The sequence below is a fragment of the Sinocyclocheilus grahami genome, unplaced genomic scaffold (assembly GCF_001515645.1).
Source record: "Sinocyclocheilus grahami isolate Dianchi unplaced genomic scaffold, SAMN03320097.WGS_v1.1 scaffold69.1, whole genome shotgun sequence".
In the NCBI taxonomy this organism is placed as follows: Eukaryota; Metazoa; Chordata; class Actinopteri; order Cypriniformes; family Cyprinidae; genus Sinocyclocheilus; species Sinocyclocheilus grahami.
This window is the reverse complement of record NW_015505248.1, coordinates 368399-388496: the sequence shown is the minus strand read 5'-3', so window position 1 is coordinate 388496 and position 20098 is coordinate 368399. Positions and strand designations below refer to the sequence as shown.

Genomic DNA, 20098 nt, shown 5'->3' with positions numbered 1-20098 from the left:
TTAACACATTATTTTGTATTAGAATTATCGCTCAATGGGTTATGTAACTATGTATTACTATGTCTTTGAATGTGATGTTATGTGTATGCCAAGTAACCCAAGCATTTAACTCATCCAAGTGCACACACACAGCAGTGTGTAGTTAAAAACAAACACACACAGGGCTGGATTTACCTCTTATCGTGACATAGGCACAATACATTTTTGGGCACCCCTTCCTTATTAATATATAATATTACCACCCCTGCAAAAATATTTTGTATTCAGTGGAAACCGTATATAGAGTTCTCTGTTGTAATAAGCACAAAATCGTCCAGCTTGCGTTTAGTCATTGAAGATCGAATGTAGTTCTTAATTCGTTTGAGAATGGAGAAAGACCGTTCCATTCATAGGCTCTGGCGTTGTGGCCACATTATCACTTCAGGAGTGCATTATTTCTCTAATAGGTGTAATGGCCTGGAGTCACAACCACACCTCAAGACATTTTTCAGATATTTTATTCCAAGACATTTGTCATGTTTTGGGGTTTTGTTTGGTATTATTTTAAAATGATTTATTTTCATTTTACAGGTGAAAATGAAAATAAATAGTTAACAATTATAACATTTAAAACAGTTTTATGGAGTTTTTATGTACTGAAAGTTTTATTTTTATTTTAGGAAAGCTAAATATGTTGTTAAACAACAGTATATTAATTGAACACACTATACTTCTATCCCTTACAGCCTCGTTTTCATTCCTGTCAAAAATTATATATCCTTATTAAGGTCTACATTAGTGGACAAAATTATTAGAACACTAGTATTTTCCTCAGCTAAAAAATTATTTTAAGCCAGTTATTTCTATCTTTTGCTGTACTGTGTCAGTAGGAAATATCAGTTTACATTTCCAAACATTCATTTTGCCATTAATTGTAATAATCCAGTGAGATTTTTGTTTGCACAAGGAGTCTGACAACGGCCAGTGCTCCACACACAGACATGAAGAAACAGAACAAACTGAGACAGACTAAATCCAGAAGAACTGTGGCAATGTCTCCAAGATGCTTCAAGAATCCTGCACTATACTTCTATCCCTTACAGCCTCGTTTTCATTCCTGTCAAAAAATATATATCCTTATTAAGGTCTACATTGGTGGACAAAATTATTAGAACACTAGTATTTTCATCAGCTAAAAAATTATTTTAAGCCAGTTATTTCTATCTTTTGCTGTACTGTGTCAGTAGGAAATATCAGTTTACATTTCCAAACATTCATTTTGCCATTAATTGTAATAATCCAGTGAGATTTTTGTTTGCACAAGGAGTCTGACAACGGCCAGTGCTCCACACACAGACATGAAGAAACAGAACAAACTGAGACAGACTAAATCCAGAAGAACTGTGGCAACGTCTCCAAGATGCTTCAAGAGACCTTCCTGCAAAGCTACAGTACTGTGAAAAGTTTTAGGCACTGAACTGTGGCAATGTCTCCAAGATGCTTCAAGAATCCTACCTGAAAAGCTACCTGAAAAACTATGCGCAAGTGCACCGAGGGCAAAAGCTGCTTTAAATGCAAAGGATGGTCACACCAAATGTTGATTTAATTTAGTTAATAGAAGTTAATTGGTAAAGAAAATTTATTTATGACATTAGTTTTGAAAGCATCCTCAATTTACAGCATTTTTACACAAGTGCCTAAAACTTTTCACAGTACTGTAGCTTTGCAGGAAGGTCTCTTGAAGCATCTTGGAGACGTTGCCACAGTTCTTCTGGATTTAGTACGTCTCTTTGTTTTTTCTGATTCTTCATATAATTCCAGACAGACTGGATGATGGTGAGATCAGATCTCTGTGTGGAGCACCGGCTGTCGTCTTACTCCTAAACATACAAAAAGCTCACTGGATTATTACAATTAATGGCAAAATGAAATGAATGTTTGGAAATGTAAACTGATATTTCCTACTGACACCCTGAAAAGCTACCTGAAAAACTATGCGCAAGTGCACCGAGGGCAAAAGCTGCTTTAAACGCAATGGATGGTCACACCAAATGTTGATTTAATTTAGTTAATAGAAGTTAATTGGTAAAGAAAATGTATTTATGACATTATTTTTGAAAGCATCCTCAATTTACAGCATTTTTACACAAGTGCCTAAAACTTTTCACAGTACTGTAGCTTTGCAGGAAGGTCTCTTGAAGCATCTTGGAGACGTTGCCACAGTTCTTCTGGATTTAGTATGTCTCTTTGTTTTTTCTGATTCTTCATATAATTCCAGACAGACTGGATGATGGTGAGATCAGATCTCTGTGTGGAGCACCGGCTGTCGTCTTACTCCTAAACATACAAAAAGCTCACTGGATTATTACAATTAATGGCAAAATGAATGTTTGGAAATGTAAACTGATATTTCCTACTGACACTACAGCAAAAGATAGAAATAACTGACTTAAAACTATTTTTAGCTCGTGAAAATACTAGTGTTCTAATAATTTTGACCACTACTGTATAGGCATACAAACCAATAATTAAATAATGTTATAATAACTCCTACCACAAGATGGCCCTAGTAGGGCATACATATGCAGCCAGCAGTGTATAATATTAACACACACACACACACACACACACACACACACACACACACACACACACACACACACACACACACACACACACACACATATACATATATATATTAAGTAAATATATATATATATATATATATTAAGTAAATATATATGTATATATATATATATATATGACGTAAATATATATATGAAATAAAATATCCCATTAAAATAATTTAACACAATCTGCAAACACTCTTTCTGATGTATCTGATAATTTTGTAAGTGATATTTATGTTGGATCTTATTCTATAGACAAAGTGGTATAATTCCATTAAAAAAATGTATTAAGTATGTTTTCTTACTCAAATGGCAGAAAATATATCATAAACAAACCCACACAAAAAATTAATTTAATAATAATAATAATAAACCTGTGCATCACATGATGTTGTGCATTTATTCGTGGCATGTAGTGCACTACATAATATGCATTCAAATGGTCTGTTTCCCCCTGGGAGCTGTTGTTTTCATGTGGCTTTTTCTGTCTTCCTCTCGCTCTCTTTTTAATCCCTCACTCTACAGCCTGTCTTTGCGGTCTATTCATTCACTGGAAATAATATGGTTTTAATTCCTTGCATTGGCTTGGCGTGAAGCACATACTGTACGTCATGTCCCCAATCCCTCCTCCTCCTCTTCTTCACTCGATTCGTTCTCTGATGATCAAAGTTTTTGTGCTGTTTCAGCCTGTACTCCATTCTGATCTGATCTGAAATCATGGGAAACAAGTTCACCATGTAATCTTCTGTGGTAAAAAGTATTAATTCATGATGTCTGTGTTTAAGTTGAAGCAATCATGGTTAAACTCCCATTTTATAGGCTTTGAAAGCTCTGTAGTAAGTTGAAGGCTGTGTTTTATTTCAGTGTTTTGACACTTTTAGATTTTGCTCTGATTGTATTATTCTGTTGACAGAATAATCAAGATTCTCTAAATTATTTTTAAGAAATGAATCACTGAATCTGAAGAAACACATTTTTACATGCTCGTAAAGTCATCTTCTTGAGTGTTATTCAACATTTGTACTTATCTGGTGGGCACGTTCTGGGCGAAATTCATTTGTGGTTGATCTTTTAATCTGTTTCTATACTGAAACAGAATCCGTTAGACAGAAGTCATTTTTTCATACTGGCCAAATTAATTTATGTTCGTACTCTGATTACTGTATGTTTGCTTTACTGTTTACTTGCACATACTGTATAATATGAGAATACAGTGTTTGACATCAAACCGTGTGTTCTTGTCATGCCATGTACCATAACACAGACCTGCTGCACATGTGTCAAATTGAAATATGCAGGGAAAAAATGATTAAAAATGTTTAATCCATGTGAGTGAACCATAAACAAAAGGATTAAGCTAACCTTGTAGAGAAAATACAATTTCATTAATGGAGGCTGGCTCAGACAGCAGCCAAGCTAGTCACTTGTAAAATTAACCCAAGCTGAGAAATCGTTACACATCATCAGCTCTCTGTTTCTCTTCATATTAACAGATGAAAACTTGGACAGAAGTTTCACATTTAAAAGTCATGTTACCAAATTGGTGATACATAACATTTTCATTAAATTAAGACTTGTTTTTCTTTGAGTAGTTCTACTTAGGAATCTGTGGTGCCCATTATCCACAACATAGACTTTAAAAATATTTAATACAAAATACATTTTCTCAGACCTCAGAGTCAAAGCTCAATTTCACTTACTGTAGTTCTTATTAAAATATAAATTCATTGTTTGTTAAATAAATTCAACTCTAAACTAATTTCTCCTCTGGCTGGCCACTTTATGATTTTATTTTATTTTACCATTGTATTGAAATGGCTCAAGGTATTACTGATATTAATATTTACATTTACATTTACATTAAGCAGACGCTTTTATCCAAAGCAATAGAAGCAATTAAACCAGCAAAACAGCAATATTATGTAAGTGCTGTGACAAGTTAATCTAACACAGTACATGTAGCAAGGTTTTTTGATAAAGAAAAAGAAAAAAAGTAGATAGAATAGAGAATGATGGTGTTAGAGGATCTTTTTTTAATACATAAAAAGAAAACAAGTAGATAGAATAGAAATAGAATAGAGAGTGCTAATGTTAGAGGGTCAAGTTTTTTGCAATAAATAAAAGAACAAGTAGGTAGAATAGAGAGTGTTAGTTTTAGAGGGTAAAGTTGTTTATAATAAATACAAATAAAACAAGTAGTTAGAATAGAAATAAAATAGAATAGAGAGTGTTAGTTTTAGAGGGTCAAGTTATTTATAATAAATAATAAATAAAACAAGTAGTTAGAATAGAAATAAAATAGAATAGAGAGTGTTAGTTTTAGAGGGTCAAGTTATTTATAATAAATAATAAATAAAACAAGTAGTTAGAATAGAAATAAAATAGAATAGAGAGTGTTAGTTTTAGAGGGTCAAGTTATTTATAATAAATAATAAATAAAACAAGTAGTTAGAATAGAAATAAAATAGAATAGAGAGTGTTAGTTTTAGAGGGTCAAGTTATTTATAATAAATAATAAATAAAACAAGTAGTTAGAATAGAAATAAAATAGAATAGAGAGTGTTAGTTTTAGAGGGTCAAGTTATTTATAATAAATAATAAATAAAACAAGTAGTTAGAATAGAAATAAAATAGAATAGAGAGTGTTAGTTTTAGAGGGTCAAGTTATTTATAATAAATAATAAATAAAACAAGTAGTTAGAATAGAAATAAAATAGAATAGAGAGTGTTAGTTTTAGAGGGTCAAGTTATTTATAATAAATAATAAATAAAACAAGTAGTTAGAATAGAAATAAAATAGAATAGAGAGTGTTAGTTTTAGAGGGTCAAGTTATTTATAATAAATAATAAATAAAACAAGTAGTTAGAATAGAAATAAAATAGAATAGAGAGTGTTAGTTTTAGAGGGTCAAGTTATTTATAATAAATAATAAATAAAACAAGTAGTTAGAATAGAAATAAAATAGAATAGAGAGTGCTAATGTTAGAGGGTCAGTTTTTTGTAATAAATAAAAGAACAAGTAGGTAGAATAGAAATAGAATAGAAATAGAATAGAGAGTGTTAGTTTTAGAGGGTCAAGTTATTTATAATAAATAATAAATAAAACAAGTAGTTAGAATAGAAATAGAATAGAATAGAGAGTGCTCATGCAAGAGGGTCAAGTTTTTTTGTAATAAATAAAAGAACAAGTAGGTAGAATAGAAATTGAATAGAGTGTTAGTTTTAGAGGGTCAAGTTGTCTATAATAAATAAAAATAAAACAAGTAGTTAGAATAGAAATAGAATAGAGAGTGCTAATGTTAGAGGGTCAGTTTTTTGTAATAAATAAAAAAACAAGTAGGAAGAATAGAAATAGAATAGAGAGTGCAAGTGTTAGAGGGTCAAGTTTTTAAATAAATAAATAAAAAGAAAACAGGTAGATAGAAATAGAATAGAGAGTGCTAGTGTTAGAGAGTCAAGTGTAAATGGAAGAGATGTGTCTTAAGCCGTTTCTTGAAGATGGATTGAGTTGGGCATAAAACTGACATTGTTTTCTATGTCTTTTTCCCCCCCATTCACATTTGTTTCTCCCTGCTGAGAATTAATGGTTAGTGTTATTGTTAACTAAAACTATTACAAATTATTTTTGGTAATTGAAATAAAGCTATTATATATAAATATTGGATGAAATTTTTTAAAAATGAAAACTAGAAATGTTCAAATAGTTTTAATTTGAGTTACTAAAACTAAAACTTAAATAAAATTAAAGTAAAGCTACTTATAACAAAACTAAAACTAATAAAAATGATCAAATCACTTAAAATGTCTAAATTGTAAATTAAAATGAAAACTGAAAATTTAACATAAAAGCTAATTCAAAACATTAATAAATAGTATAAATTTTAAAAATGAAAACTAGAAATGTTCAAATAGTTTTAATTTGAGTTACTAAAACTAAAACTTAAATAAAATTAAAGTAAAGCTACTTATAACAAAACTAAAACTAATAAAAATGATCAAATCACTTAAAATGTCTAAATTGTAAATTAAAATGAAAACTGAAAATTTAACATAAAAGCTAATTCAAAACATTAATAAATAGTATAAAAGTATATACAGTAGATAGCATTTAAATAATCCACTAACAGTGTTATTTTTATTTATGTACTAATTAATTCTTGATATCCAGGTTTTTACTGTCTTGTTTTTTTTTAAGGTCAGATCAAATTAAAGTCGTGCAGGCAATATGCATATATCCCTTTTCATTCCACAATATAGTTCAAATGACTTTAGTGCTTTAAATGACTGAGAACACAGAGCTCTCTAAAGAGCAATGACGCACACATCATTAATCCAGATTACACTATGTCCATAATCCTTTAAAACACAATTTCTTAAAAAAAACGTTTTTGACTGTTTTATGTCTAATTGTTCATACATTTATTTGATGTTTATGAATGCATAGTAGCACCAATCCCCAATATCCCAATATGTTTGGTGCTAAATGGACCTCGCTTTCATCATTTTTTCACTGATGTTGCGTTGACTATCACTCTTTGTGAAAACGCTGGCAGCATGAACTGGCAGTTCTCTTGATATTACAGGCTGCTTCCCATTTACATTTGCGTAATGATTGAATAATCTGCTTCAAATGTTGTTTAATCAAATAAAAAAAATACATGACTTCTGGCAGCCAGTCTGACCTTTCCCTCTGCTCTCGAACCTTTGGACATCCGATCGTAAGCTTGTGACTGATTACTCTGGATTGCAGGGAAGCGGCTCAGACACTCTCGAAGTCAGTGCAATGTGTTGCAAGTTATAAACTGACTACATATCAAACAACCGTTTGTATCTCATAGTGACATCACATGTGTGATTTATTATTTCACTTGTCTGGACCTTAAAGCAAATCCACTTGGATTTTACAAAGCTGCGGGCCATTCATGTTAATATACAGCAGTTTGATATTTTGAGACCATTTTGAAGTCTTTCCTTTTTGTTTTGTACAAATATTCCAAGTATGAAAATAGATTTCAAAAGTTTGGAAAAAACACCACTTTCCATTCCTTCTAAATGTAATCTGTCTTGACAATGAAATTCCATATTTATGCCAGTTATGCATTGGTTTACCTAAAACCACTGTGAATACCAGTGGTATTTCAAAATTACTAATGGGTTTTGTGACTTGGCTGCCATCCACAAATTTGCCCCATTTTTAGATGCATCTGCAATGATGATTTAGGGTATTTAAAAAATATATTGTTTTATTTTTTATAAACATTCTTTCCATGCAGATGGTATGGTATGCAGATAAGTTGCCAAAATGAATAGTTTGTGAAGTATGCGTTTAGTTTGTTCTCAGTTTGAGTTGTTGTCTGGATTTCTGAATGCAGGATCTTTAAAATATTAGAAATAAGCAGGCATATGTTAGTAATGTAATATAAATATCAATATATGCAGAAGCTAAAGCCATCTCTTATGTCAGCAGTGATTTGTGACCTCAAAGAAAGAAAGAAAAAATACACTAATGGGACCATATAAATACAAATTAAGAAAAAGTGAAGTAAGCTGATCCATATCAATCTTGGGAAAATGGAGTAATTTACTTTAAAGTACAAATGTGAAAATAATTGAATTTAAAAAAATGCATAAAGATGCTGACCAGTGTAAGATTTGCTTTTTGGGAAGTTTGGAAATGAACATCTTCGCAGTTCTCCAGTTCCCTAAAGACTGGTCCAGAGAACTCAGTTAAGACATAAAGTAGCCACCAATGTTTATTTCACTGTTGTGCATCTTGGCTAAGATTCACAAATCAGATGTTGTTGCTGACAAGACATCCACTGAACATCATTCACAGGTCAATGGAAGTGCACTTGAGGAAGGCAAGCTTAAAGTGGACACAAGAGCTTTTAAAGACTAATCAGATTCCAGCATGACAAGTGATACATGAACCACTGCAGAGACATTATGTGTCAGGCTACACAGTTGTACACATCTATCATTTGTCCATTAGCATGTCGCAAACACAAACATTGTGGTACTGAAAAGTGTATCTTTCATATGCATCCTTATGTTTAATAGTTGTTGATGCTACTGTATATTGTCAGGCATTTCTGAAAATGTAATTTATATATTTTCTCTGTATTCTATCTGTTTATTTCTATCTATCTATTCTACTTCTATCTATCCACTAAGACACAATAGTTAACTTCATTTCATTATGTCAGCAACTCAGCATATTATATATTTTTTTATTGTGTATTTGTGAAGATGTTAATTAAGTATTAAGTACTTGTTTTTTAGTACAAATGTGTAAAAAGGGTGACCTTTTGTCCATTTGTATTTGTATGCATTGTAGTCTGTTATAAAATTCTCCAAATTCTGGATTAATTTCTGAAATTCTAAAGTAAACACTCTTGAGCTAAAATATGCATGTTTTATGCTATTTCTTGCAAAATTACTTGGCATTATATGCTACTTTGGCTTGTGATATTCAGCCTCTTTACGGAACATTGGCATCTACGTATGTAGTAATGATATTTCTGTTATACACACTTTAAAAAGTGAAACTACAAATATTTGTAATACTTTTAATTAAAACATGAAACACATTTTTATGTTACCTGACTAAATGTTTTTTTCCTTACAGTGTAAAAAATACCAACATAAAAATGCTTTGGCATTAATTTATTATTTTTCAGATGCCAGAATGATTCATGTTGAAATGGAGACAGAATCTGCAGAGGGAAAATGAGATCACCTGTCTGAACATTTTCAGTCGCAGTGAGTCCTTTTGACTAATCTTGTGCACTGGGGAATGTGTTTTCATGAAAAGCACCGTTGTTTCTGGGATTAGGAAATGTTGCTTGCCTAATTCTGTCTCATAACCTTGATGTAGACCTTTATCTCATAGCAAATGATTTCCCTATGTGGAAAATAAAGTACACTTTATTTCCTGGGTGTGCCAAACTGTACATTCTGGTTAACATGAAATAAATTAATATACTGTAGAGATGGTAAAAAGTATTGCACTCTTAAAGCTAGCAGTAAATTAATGTTAATTTTTTTGTAGCAGCCACATTTTCACTAACTGTGACATTTAAAGGTGCAGTAGGAGATCAAAATGTTTTTTTCCTTACAGTGTAAAAAATACCAACATAAAAATGCTTTGGCATTAATTTATAATTTTTCAGATGCCAGAATGATTCATGTTGAAATGGAGACAGAATCTGCAGAGGGAAAATGAGATCACCTGTCTGAACATTTTCAGTCGCAGTGAGTCCTTTTGACTAATCTTGTGCACTGGGGAATGTGTTTTCATGAAAAGCACCGTTGTTTCTGGGATTAGGAAATGTTGCTTGCCTAATTCTGTCTCATAACCTTGATGTAGACCTTTATCTCATAGCAAATGATTTCCCTATGTGGAAAATAAAGTACACTTTATTTCCTGGGTGTGCCAAACTGTACATTCTGGTTAACATGAAATAAATTAATATACTGTAGAGATGGTAAAAAGTATTGCACTCTTAAAGCTAGCAGTAAATTAATGTTAATTTTTTGTAGCAGCCACATTTTCACTAACTGTGACATTTAAAGGTGCAGTAGGAGATCTTGGAAAATGCTAACTTTAGCCTGATAGCACTGAAAACGAACGTCCCACCCTCCCTGCAATCGCCGTCCAAAGCCACTCCCCCTGAAAGCATATACGCTGACAGACCAGAATACCAGAGACAACATTACAATAGGCTACATCAGCGGTTCCCAATTCCAGTCCTCACGCCCTCCTGCTCTGCACATTTCATATGTATCTCTTATCACGTGCGACGTTTGTTCTATTCGACCGTAAGTGCCCTGGGAAGTGTACATCACCGGATATTCTGCCATGATTCCAGTTCGAAGTGAGCGAATATGTTCCATACAAAGGGCATTAAAGTGTGCGAGATGTGAATTTAAATAGTATTTATTTACAGAGGTATATTATGTCACACTTCTCTAGTAAGTTTCATCTGTGTGTGAAGACGCTGCGTAGCGCAAATCCGTGAATGAATGTTCAGAAGTGAAGTAAACTTCAGCGGATTTCCCCTGCTTCCCCTGCAAGAGGACTGGAATTGGGAACTGCTGGGCTACATCATGTGTCATTCACCGGTGAGAAAACTTTATAGTACAGTTAGTAAAAGTACTACAATACCATGAAGGAAGATCGGGTTGTTGATGTTTGTCTGCCATTCTTGCTCTGTCTGCACAGCATGCGTGAACGTGCTGATAACATATCATGTCTGCGCGAACCGGGTGCGCAGAGGTATGCTAATACATATGTTGACAGGCAGGTAGGAAAGCCAATTAAAACGCTCGGACCGAGCGTTTTGATTGGATGAACATTTCTTGGTCCTACGCCTTCCACAGATTATATAAATACAGATAAATACATTTAGACCACTTAACTTAATGATTGCTATAGGGATGTGAAGAGACTTTCAACCAGCATAACAAAAAATGTTTCTGAAGACAATCACCTATTGCACCTTTAAAATCCAGTTTTGATGTACAGTGTAACAGCACTTATATGCAATAAAATATCTTGAAAGTTCACCCACAAAAATAGGTTATATTGTTCCTGATTGTGGTTCCTTTCAGAACTGTATATATGGAAGCAGCTTAACCATTATTAATTGATGGCCACAAATTCTCTTCTTGAATGTGCTTTGCGATGATAGGGATAAAATTAGACCCTGTTCTGTAACATTTCCATTAGGAACAGCTTATGTGCTTTATCAAAATATTAGTTTAGAAATGGTATTACTTGCTGAAATCTTCTATATTAAATATTAAAAACCAAACTACCACAAACACAGACTCCACACTAATGTCCACAAACACTCTACAAAAATATAGCAAGGATGACATACAGTAGGTATAGAAAAGAATCACCCCCCTTTAAAATAATAAAATTTTGCTGCTTTGCAGCCTGAAAAGAAGTTTTTGTTTTATCCAGCTGTATTTACTTAAGCAACTTATAACATCCAAGTAAAAGAAAAAACAAACAGAATCACTGAGTTGGAAAAAGGATCCCCCCTCCCTCCTATAAATGACTTGTAAATCAGGTGTAGCTAATCACGTACTCAATGGCACACAAATCCATTTGATTTTCAACTGTGATCAGCTGTGGTCATTTTGATGAGCCCAGCATGAAAAGAGCTTTCCGGGAGCATTTCAGTCCTTGGTAGTGCAACTGAAGCAAACAATCAACTATGGGTGGCAAGGCACTGTCAAAAGCTCTCTGGGATAAAGTTGTGGACAGGCACAAGTCAGGAGATAGATACAAAAAAAAATTCAAAGGCTTTATCAATGCCTAGAATCACAGTGAAGTTTATTATTATAAAGTGGAAGGTATTTGGTACAGCACAGACCCTCACTGGATGAAAGAGCCAGGAGGAAACTGGTCAGAGAGGCTAACAAGAGGCCTACAGCAATCCTGAAGCAGTTGCAGGAGTTTATGACAAAGAGTGGTCACTGTGTGCATGTGACAACAATATCACAAATTCTCCACAAATGTGGCTTGTATGAGAGGGTTGCAAGAAAAAAGCTACTCCTCAAGAAAGGCCACATGCAGTCACGACTGAGCTTTGCCAAAATGCACCTTGAAGATTTTGTGGCAGATGAGACTAAAATTTTATTATTTGGCCTCAACACCAATCAATATGTCTGGCAGAAATCCAATACAGCTCACCATCCAAATAACAGCATTCCTCCAGTAAAGCATGGAGGTGCTAATATCTTGTTATGGGGTTGTTTCTCTGCAGCAGGGACTGAAGCACTTGTCAGGATAGAAGGGAAAATGGATGGGGCAAAATACCATCAAATTCTTGAGGAAAATCTGCTGCCCTCTGCTAGAAAGTTGTCAATGGGAAGAAGGTTTACCTTCCAACATGACAATGACCCAAAGCACACAGCAAAACGGAGCACACAGTGGTTAAAGGAGAAAAAGGTGAATGTCCTTGCATGGCCTAGTCAGAGCACAGACTTAAACCCCACTGAAAATCTGTGGAATGACTGGAAGACTGCAGTCCACAGATGGTCAACCCTCAAATTGAACTGAACTTGAGCAGTTCTGCAAAGAAGAGTGGGCAAATATTGCAAAGTCCAGATGTGCAAATTTAGTAGACATGTATCCCAACAGACTAAAGGGTGTAATTAAAGCAAAAGTGGTTTAACAAAATACTGACGCAAGGGGTGATTCTTTTTCCATCTCAGTGATTCTGTTTTTTTATTTTTTTTTCTGACATGTTGGTGTTATATCTTCCACTCGGATGTTATAAGTTGCAATGAGTAAATACAGCTGGATATAACATAAACTGTGTCCGTCTTCATTTCAGGCTCCAAAGCAACAAAATGTGATTATTTTAAAGAGGGGTGATTCTTCTCTATACCCACTGTAAGCACACAATGCCAATAAGCAAGTGTCATACATGTTAGAAACTACCAGGACATTAACTGTTATCACATTCTTAGTTTATTTGGACTTGTTCTCTATAGCAGAAGTCTCAATCTTTTGGCCAGTGAGCAACTGCCAGATTCCTCCTCTGTAGTTCTCATTTCCAAGGGAGTAAACAAAGACGTTGAAAGTAGGAGATGTCTTAGCCAAAATGGGTGCGATCTGTAAGAATACGTTCAGAACAGATTCATTTTATGCACACATCATTGAATAGTTAAATAGTTTAACAGAAATATTATTTATCAGTTCCTGTGTTTACACTACAATCTCTACATTTATTTGATCAAAAACCCAGTAAAAATAATACAATCATTACAATTTAAAATATCTGGTTTCTCTTTGAATATATTGAAAATTTTTATTTATTCCTGTAATGGCAAAGCTGAATTTTTAGAAGCCATTACTCCAGTCTTCAGTGTCACATGATCCTTTAGAAATCATTCTAATATGCTGATTTGCTGCTCAAGAAACAAAACTTGTGCTGCTATTCATTTAATTAATTTATTCAAAAAAAGAAAGAAAGAAAAAATGACTGACTGAATGGTAGTGTTTTTATGTGAAGTTTACTGGTAATCTGTCATTATAGTAATTCCAAAACCTATATGACTTAACCTTACAATATATTCTTATTGTGTTCTACAGACATAAAGGTAAGTAAATGATTCATTTTGGGATGAACTATCTTCTTTGGGTGTGTGCTGTGCTTCAAATATGATTTCCTCACCATTCTCAGTTTAGGAGAGACAAGGGTTGCATTCTTCACAGCAGCATAGTAAGCCAGGATGCCATAGGGGCCCCAGCAAAACAGCATGGTCTTCAGAGGAGTGCCACAGTTGAACTGCACATAGAGAGCAAGCAGGAGATTTAGACTTAGTTGGATTTCTAAGTCACATGCTGCAGATTTAACTTTGATGTAACATATATACCATTAAACATTCTACTGTTCTGATGAGTGAACAAGTAAACACAAAAGAAAGAGTTCATTAAAACAAGCGTAATAAGCTCAATTAGGCATGAAGGCTCAACAAAGACGTAATGAAATGACCTACATACTATAGGCTGTAATACAGTTCAGTAGTTCTTTTATGTGTACTACTCGGGGAAAAAAACTTAAAGCGATTCTGTGCTAGTATAATAATAATAATAATAAACTTTATTTTCTATAGTGCCTTAAAAAAGTAGCATTGCAAAGGACTTCACAAGAATAAAATTAAATAAAACATACAACTATACAAAAAATATCAATGAGAAAGAAAATGAGATACAAAAATAAGAATACCAGAGAAGAGCATGCTATCAAAAGTTCAACAAGTAAAAAGAGAAATTTGATAATGACAAAATCAAGTAAAAGCTACCCTAAAAAATAAGCTTTACGGGAACATTTTAAAAGACTAAGGGATTCTGCTTGCCTAATCTCAGCAGGCAAAGAATTTCAAAGTTTTGGAGCGATTGAAGAAAACGCCCTATTACCCATTGATTTTAAATAAGTGGAACAATTAAAAGGCCAGCTTCCGAGGAGCGGAGATCACGCACTGGTGTGTAGGGGACTAAAAGCTCATAGAGATAATGGGGAGCCAAACCATGCAAAGCCTTATAAGTAAGCATGAGAATTGTAAGTGTAAAGGATCCCTTGTCCTGTTTACAGACAGGATTCGAGCGGCTGAATTTTGAACCAGATGTAATTTATTTATGGTAGCTTTTGAAACCCCGGCCAGCAAAGCAATAATCAATGCGAGAAAATACAAAGATGTTTATTAACTTTTCAGTCACCGGGAATGGCAGCATAGGACGCAATCTGGCTAAATTTCTAAGATGAAAAAATGATGTCTTGACAGTGTTCTGAACATGGGGAACAAATGGTAAATGAGCATCAAATATCGCCCCCAATTTTTTTTTTATTTTGTTTGAAATTCCAGTGTAGAGCCATCTATACTTAAAGTTAAAGACCCAGCCTTCCATAGCTGTTGGGGTGAACCAATGAGCATTACTTCCGTCTTGTCACAGTTTTGACAGAAAATTCCTAGACATCCACTTTTTAATCTCAGAAATACACTGAGAAAAAAAAGACATCTGGTTTTGAATAACCTGAGTGTCATCTGCATAAAAGTGAAAGTTGAGACCAAATGATCTTAAAAGTTGACCAAATGGATAAATGTAGATGCTAAAAAAGTAAAGGGCCCAAAATTGATCCTTGAGGAACATCAGATTGCACCAGACCGATATCAGTCCTGCAACCACCCAGAGCAATAAACTCCTTTTGTTCTGAAAGATAAGACTCAAACCAGCTTAGTGCAGTCCCAGAAACACCAAAGACTAAACTCTAAACGAGTAAGTAAAATTGAATGATCAACAGTGTCGAAAGCGGCATTGAGATCAAGAAGAATCAAAATAGAAAGATAGCCAGAATCAGAAGCAATTAACAAATCATTAGTGACCTTAACTAATGCTGTTTCAGTACTGTGGAGTTACGGAAGCCCGATTGAAGGGGCTCAAACATTTTTTAGATTGTTTGCTGTAAGATGGGAATGCAATTGCATTTTTTGCAAAGAAAGGGGAGATCGGAAATGGGATGGAAATTATTAAGATTGTCAAAGTTCTTTTTTTATTTTGGAACAGGGGTCACAGCAGCAATTTTAAATGCTGATGGCGCTACACCAGTACACAGAGAATCATTTATGATACTTAATACAGCAGTACATAAAGTGGCAAAACATGATTGAAACATGATTGGTATAGGATCAACTATGGAAGTGGCAGCTTTCATTTTTGAAACCTCATTGGAAAGAGAATTAAATCCAATGTGGAAAAGTTTGAGAAAGGAGTACCAGAAAATTCAGAAATGGTTAAAGGAAAAACAGACGAAGGAAAAGTAGAGATAATACAATTACAAGTGTGATCAATCTTGGAACTGAAGAAAATAAGAAACATGTGAGTTGAAGCAGAAACATTTGAATAAATGTTACACTTGAGTAGTTTGTTGATAGAATGAAACAATTGTCATTATTATTATTATTATTATTATTATTATATTTCAGCTTTATTCCATTTAACAAAATGTATATAATAGTTTTCGTTTCAGTTAAGGATAATAACCCTGTTCTGTGGCTTAACTGTCTGTAAGAAAATTCCCTTCCTTTTCTATCACTTTGGTATTGGTGTGCATGCAATTTTTTAGTGTTACATAATAGTTCTGTCCTGGAGAATAGTTCAGTAGCTTTTGCAGAGACGCCTTTGTGCTCCCAGGCAAAACGTTTATTTGACCTACTCAAACCCTGTGAATAACAGTCTTATGCAATGTGAGGCAAATGTATACTGTGTTCTTTTCATGCACCCTTTGGTCTCACATGTCAAATTCTAATATGGTACAGGGGATACTTTACCTTGGTTTGGCCAGTCTTCTTGAATTTCTTATCAATGGACTGATAGGAAGACAGCACAACAAACATCTGAATGCCCATGTTGAAGATAGACATGGGGATCAAGTAAGACACATAGTTCCTGTGTAAAAGGATAGACACAATTTCATTATAGGTCTTATTTCACAGTGAACATATTTACAAGGAAATGAGAGTCATGTGACCTCTCCATGACCCTAATATTGCTTTTTATGTTTGTAAATATGGGTCAGCACGCATATTTGAATATATGGGTCAAAATGTGAAACTGACACTGGTGAGCAGTGTTTTATGTTATAATCATACAAAATGATGTGAATTATGAATGTAATAATTAACTGTTTATCTTACCTGTCACCCTTGCTGTAGTCCAATGTGCAGCAGGTCCTCAGGGGCTCGTAGTCATACTCTCCCCAGCCAATCAGAGGCATGGCGGCCCAGAAGGCAGTAAAGAGCCAGATGAAGATAACCAGGGTGATGGCACTGCTCCACTGCAACTTTGTCCCTAATAACACATGGTATTACTACAATAATAAAAGTTATACTGTTTACTAAATAGTTTTAATTTATAAACCTAAACATTATTTAAAATTCAGTTACTCAGCTACTGTTCAAAGGTTTGAGGCATGCAAGCGATTTTTTTAATAACACAACAGTGGTGCTGGTATCTCATAACAGCATTTACAGCTAATTATTAGCTTACAATCTTTAGACATTCATGCGCATGCTCTTATGCTCACCAAGGCTGAATTTATTTGATCAAAAATAAAGTAAAAACATGAATATTGTTCAATATTAATACAATTTAAAATAACTGTTTTTTATATATATTTTAAAATGTGATTTATTCCTGTGATAGCAAAGCTGATTTTTAAGCAGCCATTAATTCAATCTTCAGTGTCACATCCTTTAATCATTCTACACTCCTAAAAACAAAGATTCTTTAATAGCATCTAGTTTCATAAAGAACCTTTAACATGGTTCTTTATAGTAGAAAAAGGTCCTTTTGGTTATAAAAATGTTCTTCATACTAAGAAAAAATTGTTATTTTAAGAACTGTTCACGGAAAGGTCGTTCTCGTAGTTCTTACATGGAATCTTTACAAATGTCTCCTACTTTTGAAACGTTTATTTTTAAAAGTGTAATATTCTGATATGGTGCTCAAAAATATTTGCTGAATAAAAGTATTCATTTCTTTAAAAAAAAATCTTTTGGGTCAAAGTTTTGAATGGTTGTGTATGTTGCTTTTGTTGTTGTTGTTTTTGTTACAGAATTTACATTTACACACCACAACATACCAGACCTGAGTTGCTCTGTGTTCACAAACTAGTTTAAAATGGCCATTCACTGAGATTCTGAAAAGAATGGCCTTTGGTGAAGCATATGTGCATTATAAGTGCCTTCAGCAGGTGGTCTTGGCAAAATAGGTGGGTTGAACTATAACAAAGCATGTCAAATATCCTACTGAAGTGGTGAGAAGCATCTTATTCTTTCTTTTACTTCTCTGTTACTCACTTGTGCAGTACTGGTGGTATCTGTCCCAAGCAATGGCTGCAATAAAATGGATGCTGGCGAGAGCAGTCATAAAGCCCTGGAAGCCATGGGTCTGGCATCCGTCTGATCCGTAAGGCCAGTATCTGGAGTTTCAAGAAGATAAAGTATTAAAAAATATCAAAGTTTGCTGGTTGATGTTTAGCATTGCTTATGTTGTTTATCTGTAATAATAGTATTACATTAATTGTGATGTGTAATGTATTTTTCTCAATGACATTTTTCTAACTTGTTTCCTCTATCTTAAATATTTGACCTTTTCAACCAGGCTGGATTATGCTATTTTTTATTTTAGCTGGGATGTGATTAAAAGACTAAATTTTTTTATAAAATCCTGCAACCCCAACAGCTGCACTTTAGTCATTCATTATGAAAAAAGACCCCTCTTCAGCAGCATTACATCCCAGCTGTATTCACATACTACTACATCCCTGAAGCAGCATCACCTCTAGGGGGTCCGTCAACAACAACACCAACATCAACACAGACTTGCGCGTGCTCACCTCAGAAAACTGGAGAAAGCAGCGACGGTGGCGTTCATAGAAATACCCATATCTGCCATGGCCAGACCGAACACGAGAAAATTACTTGGGGTCCGCAATTCTCTTATTTTAAGAAAAGCAACAACGGTGACAGCATTCAGGAAGAACCCGAGAAGACCTTCAGAGGACACAGAAAACGTGTGAACATTCAGAGCCTTCTCGAGACCCCAAAACAGCGCGGTTACACAACAGTAACATAGCAGTGACAGTCTTCAGATAGATAGTTAAATCACCGCTTTATTCAAACGTTACGCTATCGTTCCTGGATAAAGCTCATCCTATAGAGGCTGTGCATATCCACAAAGATGTGCAGGCGATCCTCTTATTATAATAATTATTATTATTTTTAACCTGAACACGACTCTTACCCTCCACGAGCAGACAAGATCCCAGGGAGAACACATCCAACTCGGAGAACCCCTCCGGTAGTGGATACGACGTCACCATTTTGAACGCAATTTTGGTACCAAATTGTGCAGAATCACAATCCGCTCGCGCGCGCGATGTGCCTCAGTGTGTTAGATCCAAGCCTTCTTTTAAAGGAGTATTTCACGTGAAAAAGCATTAACGTAATTATGTAAAGCCCTCGCCCTCTGCCTCAATCCGCACAAGAATGTCATAATGAATATAACAACCCCTACCATTGACCCCCTAACACGCATTTACACAGGGCGACTGTAAAGCGCTCATTCAGTTACACAACAAGCCTTTGTGTGACGGATGCTTGAGCGCTCTGATAATAAGACCGGGGTGGATGAGAACCAGTCCAGTCTGTGCCAATCCAGTGTGTCGTGTTCTGTTTGCTGGCTGCACAACAGGTGTTGTCGAGCTGTCACTCATTACACTAACGCACATTGTATACCAGACGGTTTGCATAGGGATGATTAGAGAAACTGTCCATTTACAATCACCTTTCTCAATTGTAGGAGACATTGTGGTTTGGAGAAAATTACTCAATAATGAATAGATCTTCAAACAAAATAGAGAGAGAAAATGTCAATGTGTTCACAAATAGATTAGTTGTTGTTCTGAGAAATAATTTAGGGACACTTACAACATTAAGCCTTTACAATCATGATCATAAGCTGTGTTCGGTGCTGAAATAGAAACATTTAGAATATTTTTTAGACAAAATAGCCAATCTGAAGTGCTTATTAAAAGCCCCTTTGTTTCCTGATTGCATTATTCATATTTGAGTGAAAGCCAAATAAGTTACAAAAAGTAACACTGATACACTAACCTATTTTTTGTTTTACAAATCTACAATCATTAGTCTTTTATCACAAGAAGTCCTGTGTATTTCAACATACAGGGCCTTATTCTTACAATGCATAATTTCTGAGTGAAACATATTGTCACGAATCCGGTCCATGAACTTTCCAATTCATTGACTCTCGCACTACACACTGTTGCACATCACCCCGGACTACATTTCCCATCATGCATTGCACTCAGCACGAATTGCACACACCTGTTTACACTGATTGCACCCAGCTGTTTCATATCACTCCCTCACTATTTAACACTCA

General features: G+C 34.4%; 1 protein-coding gene across 1 annotated transcript; it reads right to left on the bottom strand.

The window, feature by feature from the left end:
• Positions 1-12947: 12947 nt before the first annotated feature.
• Positions 12948-19318, bottom strand: LOC107585363 (RPE-retinal G protein-coupled receptor-like). Its single transcript, XM_016272364.1, has 7 exons — positions 18938-19318; positions 18531-18687; positions 17992-18113; positions 16828-16981; positions 16462-16579; positions 13806-13919; positions 12948-13243 (listed from the first exon to the last, which is right to left on the bottom strand). Exons 1-7 carry the CDS (start codon positions 19014-19016, stop codon positions 13100-13102), a joined length of 888 nt encoding a protein of 295 aa, XP_016127850.1. The 5' UTR covers positions 19017-19318; the 3' UTR covers positions 12948-13099.
• Positions 19319-20098: the final 780 nt, after the last annotated feature.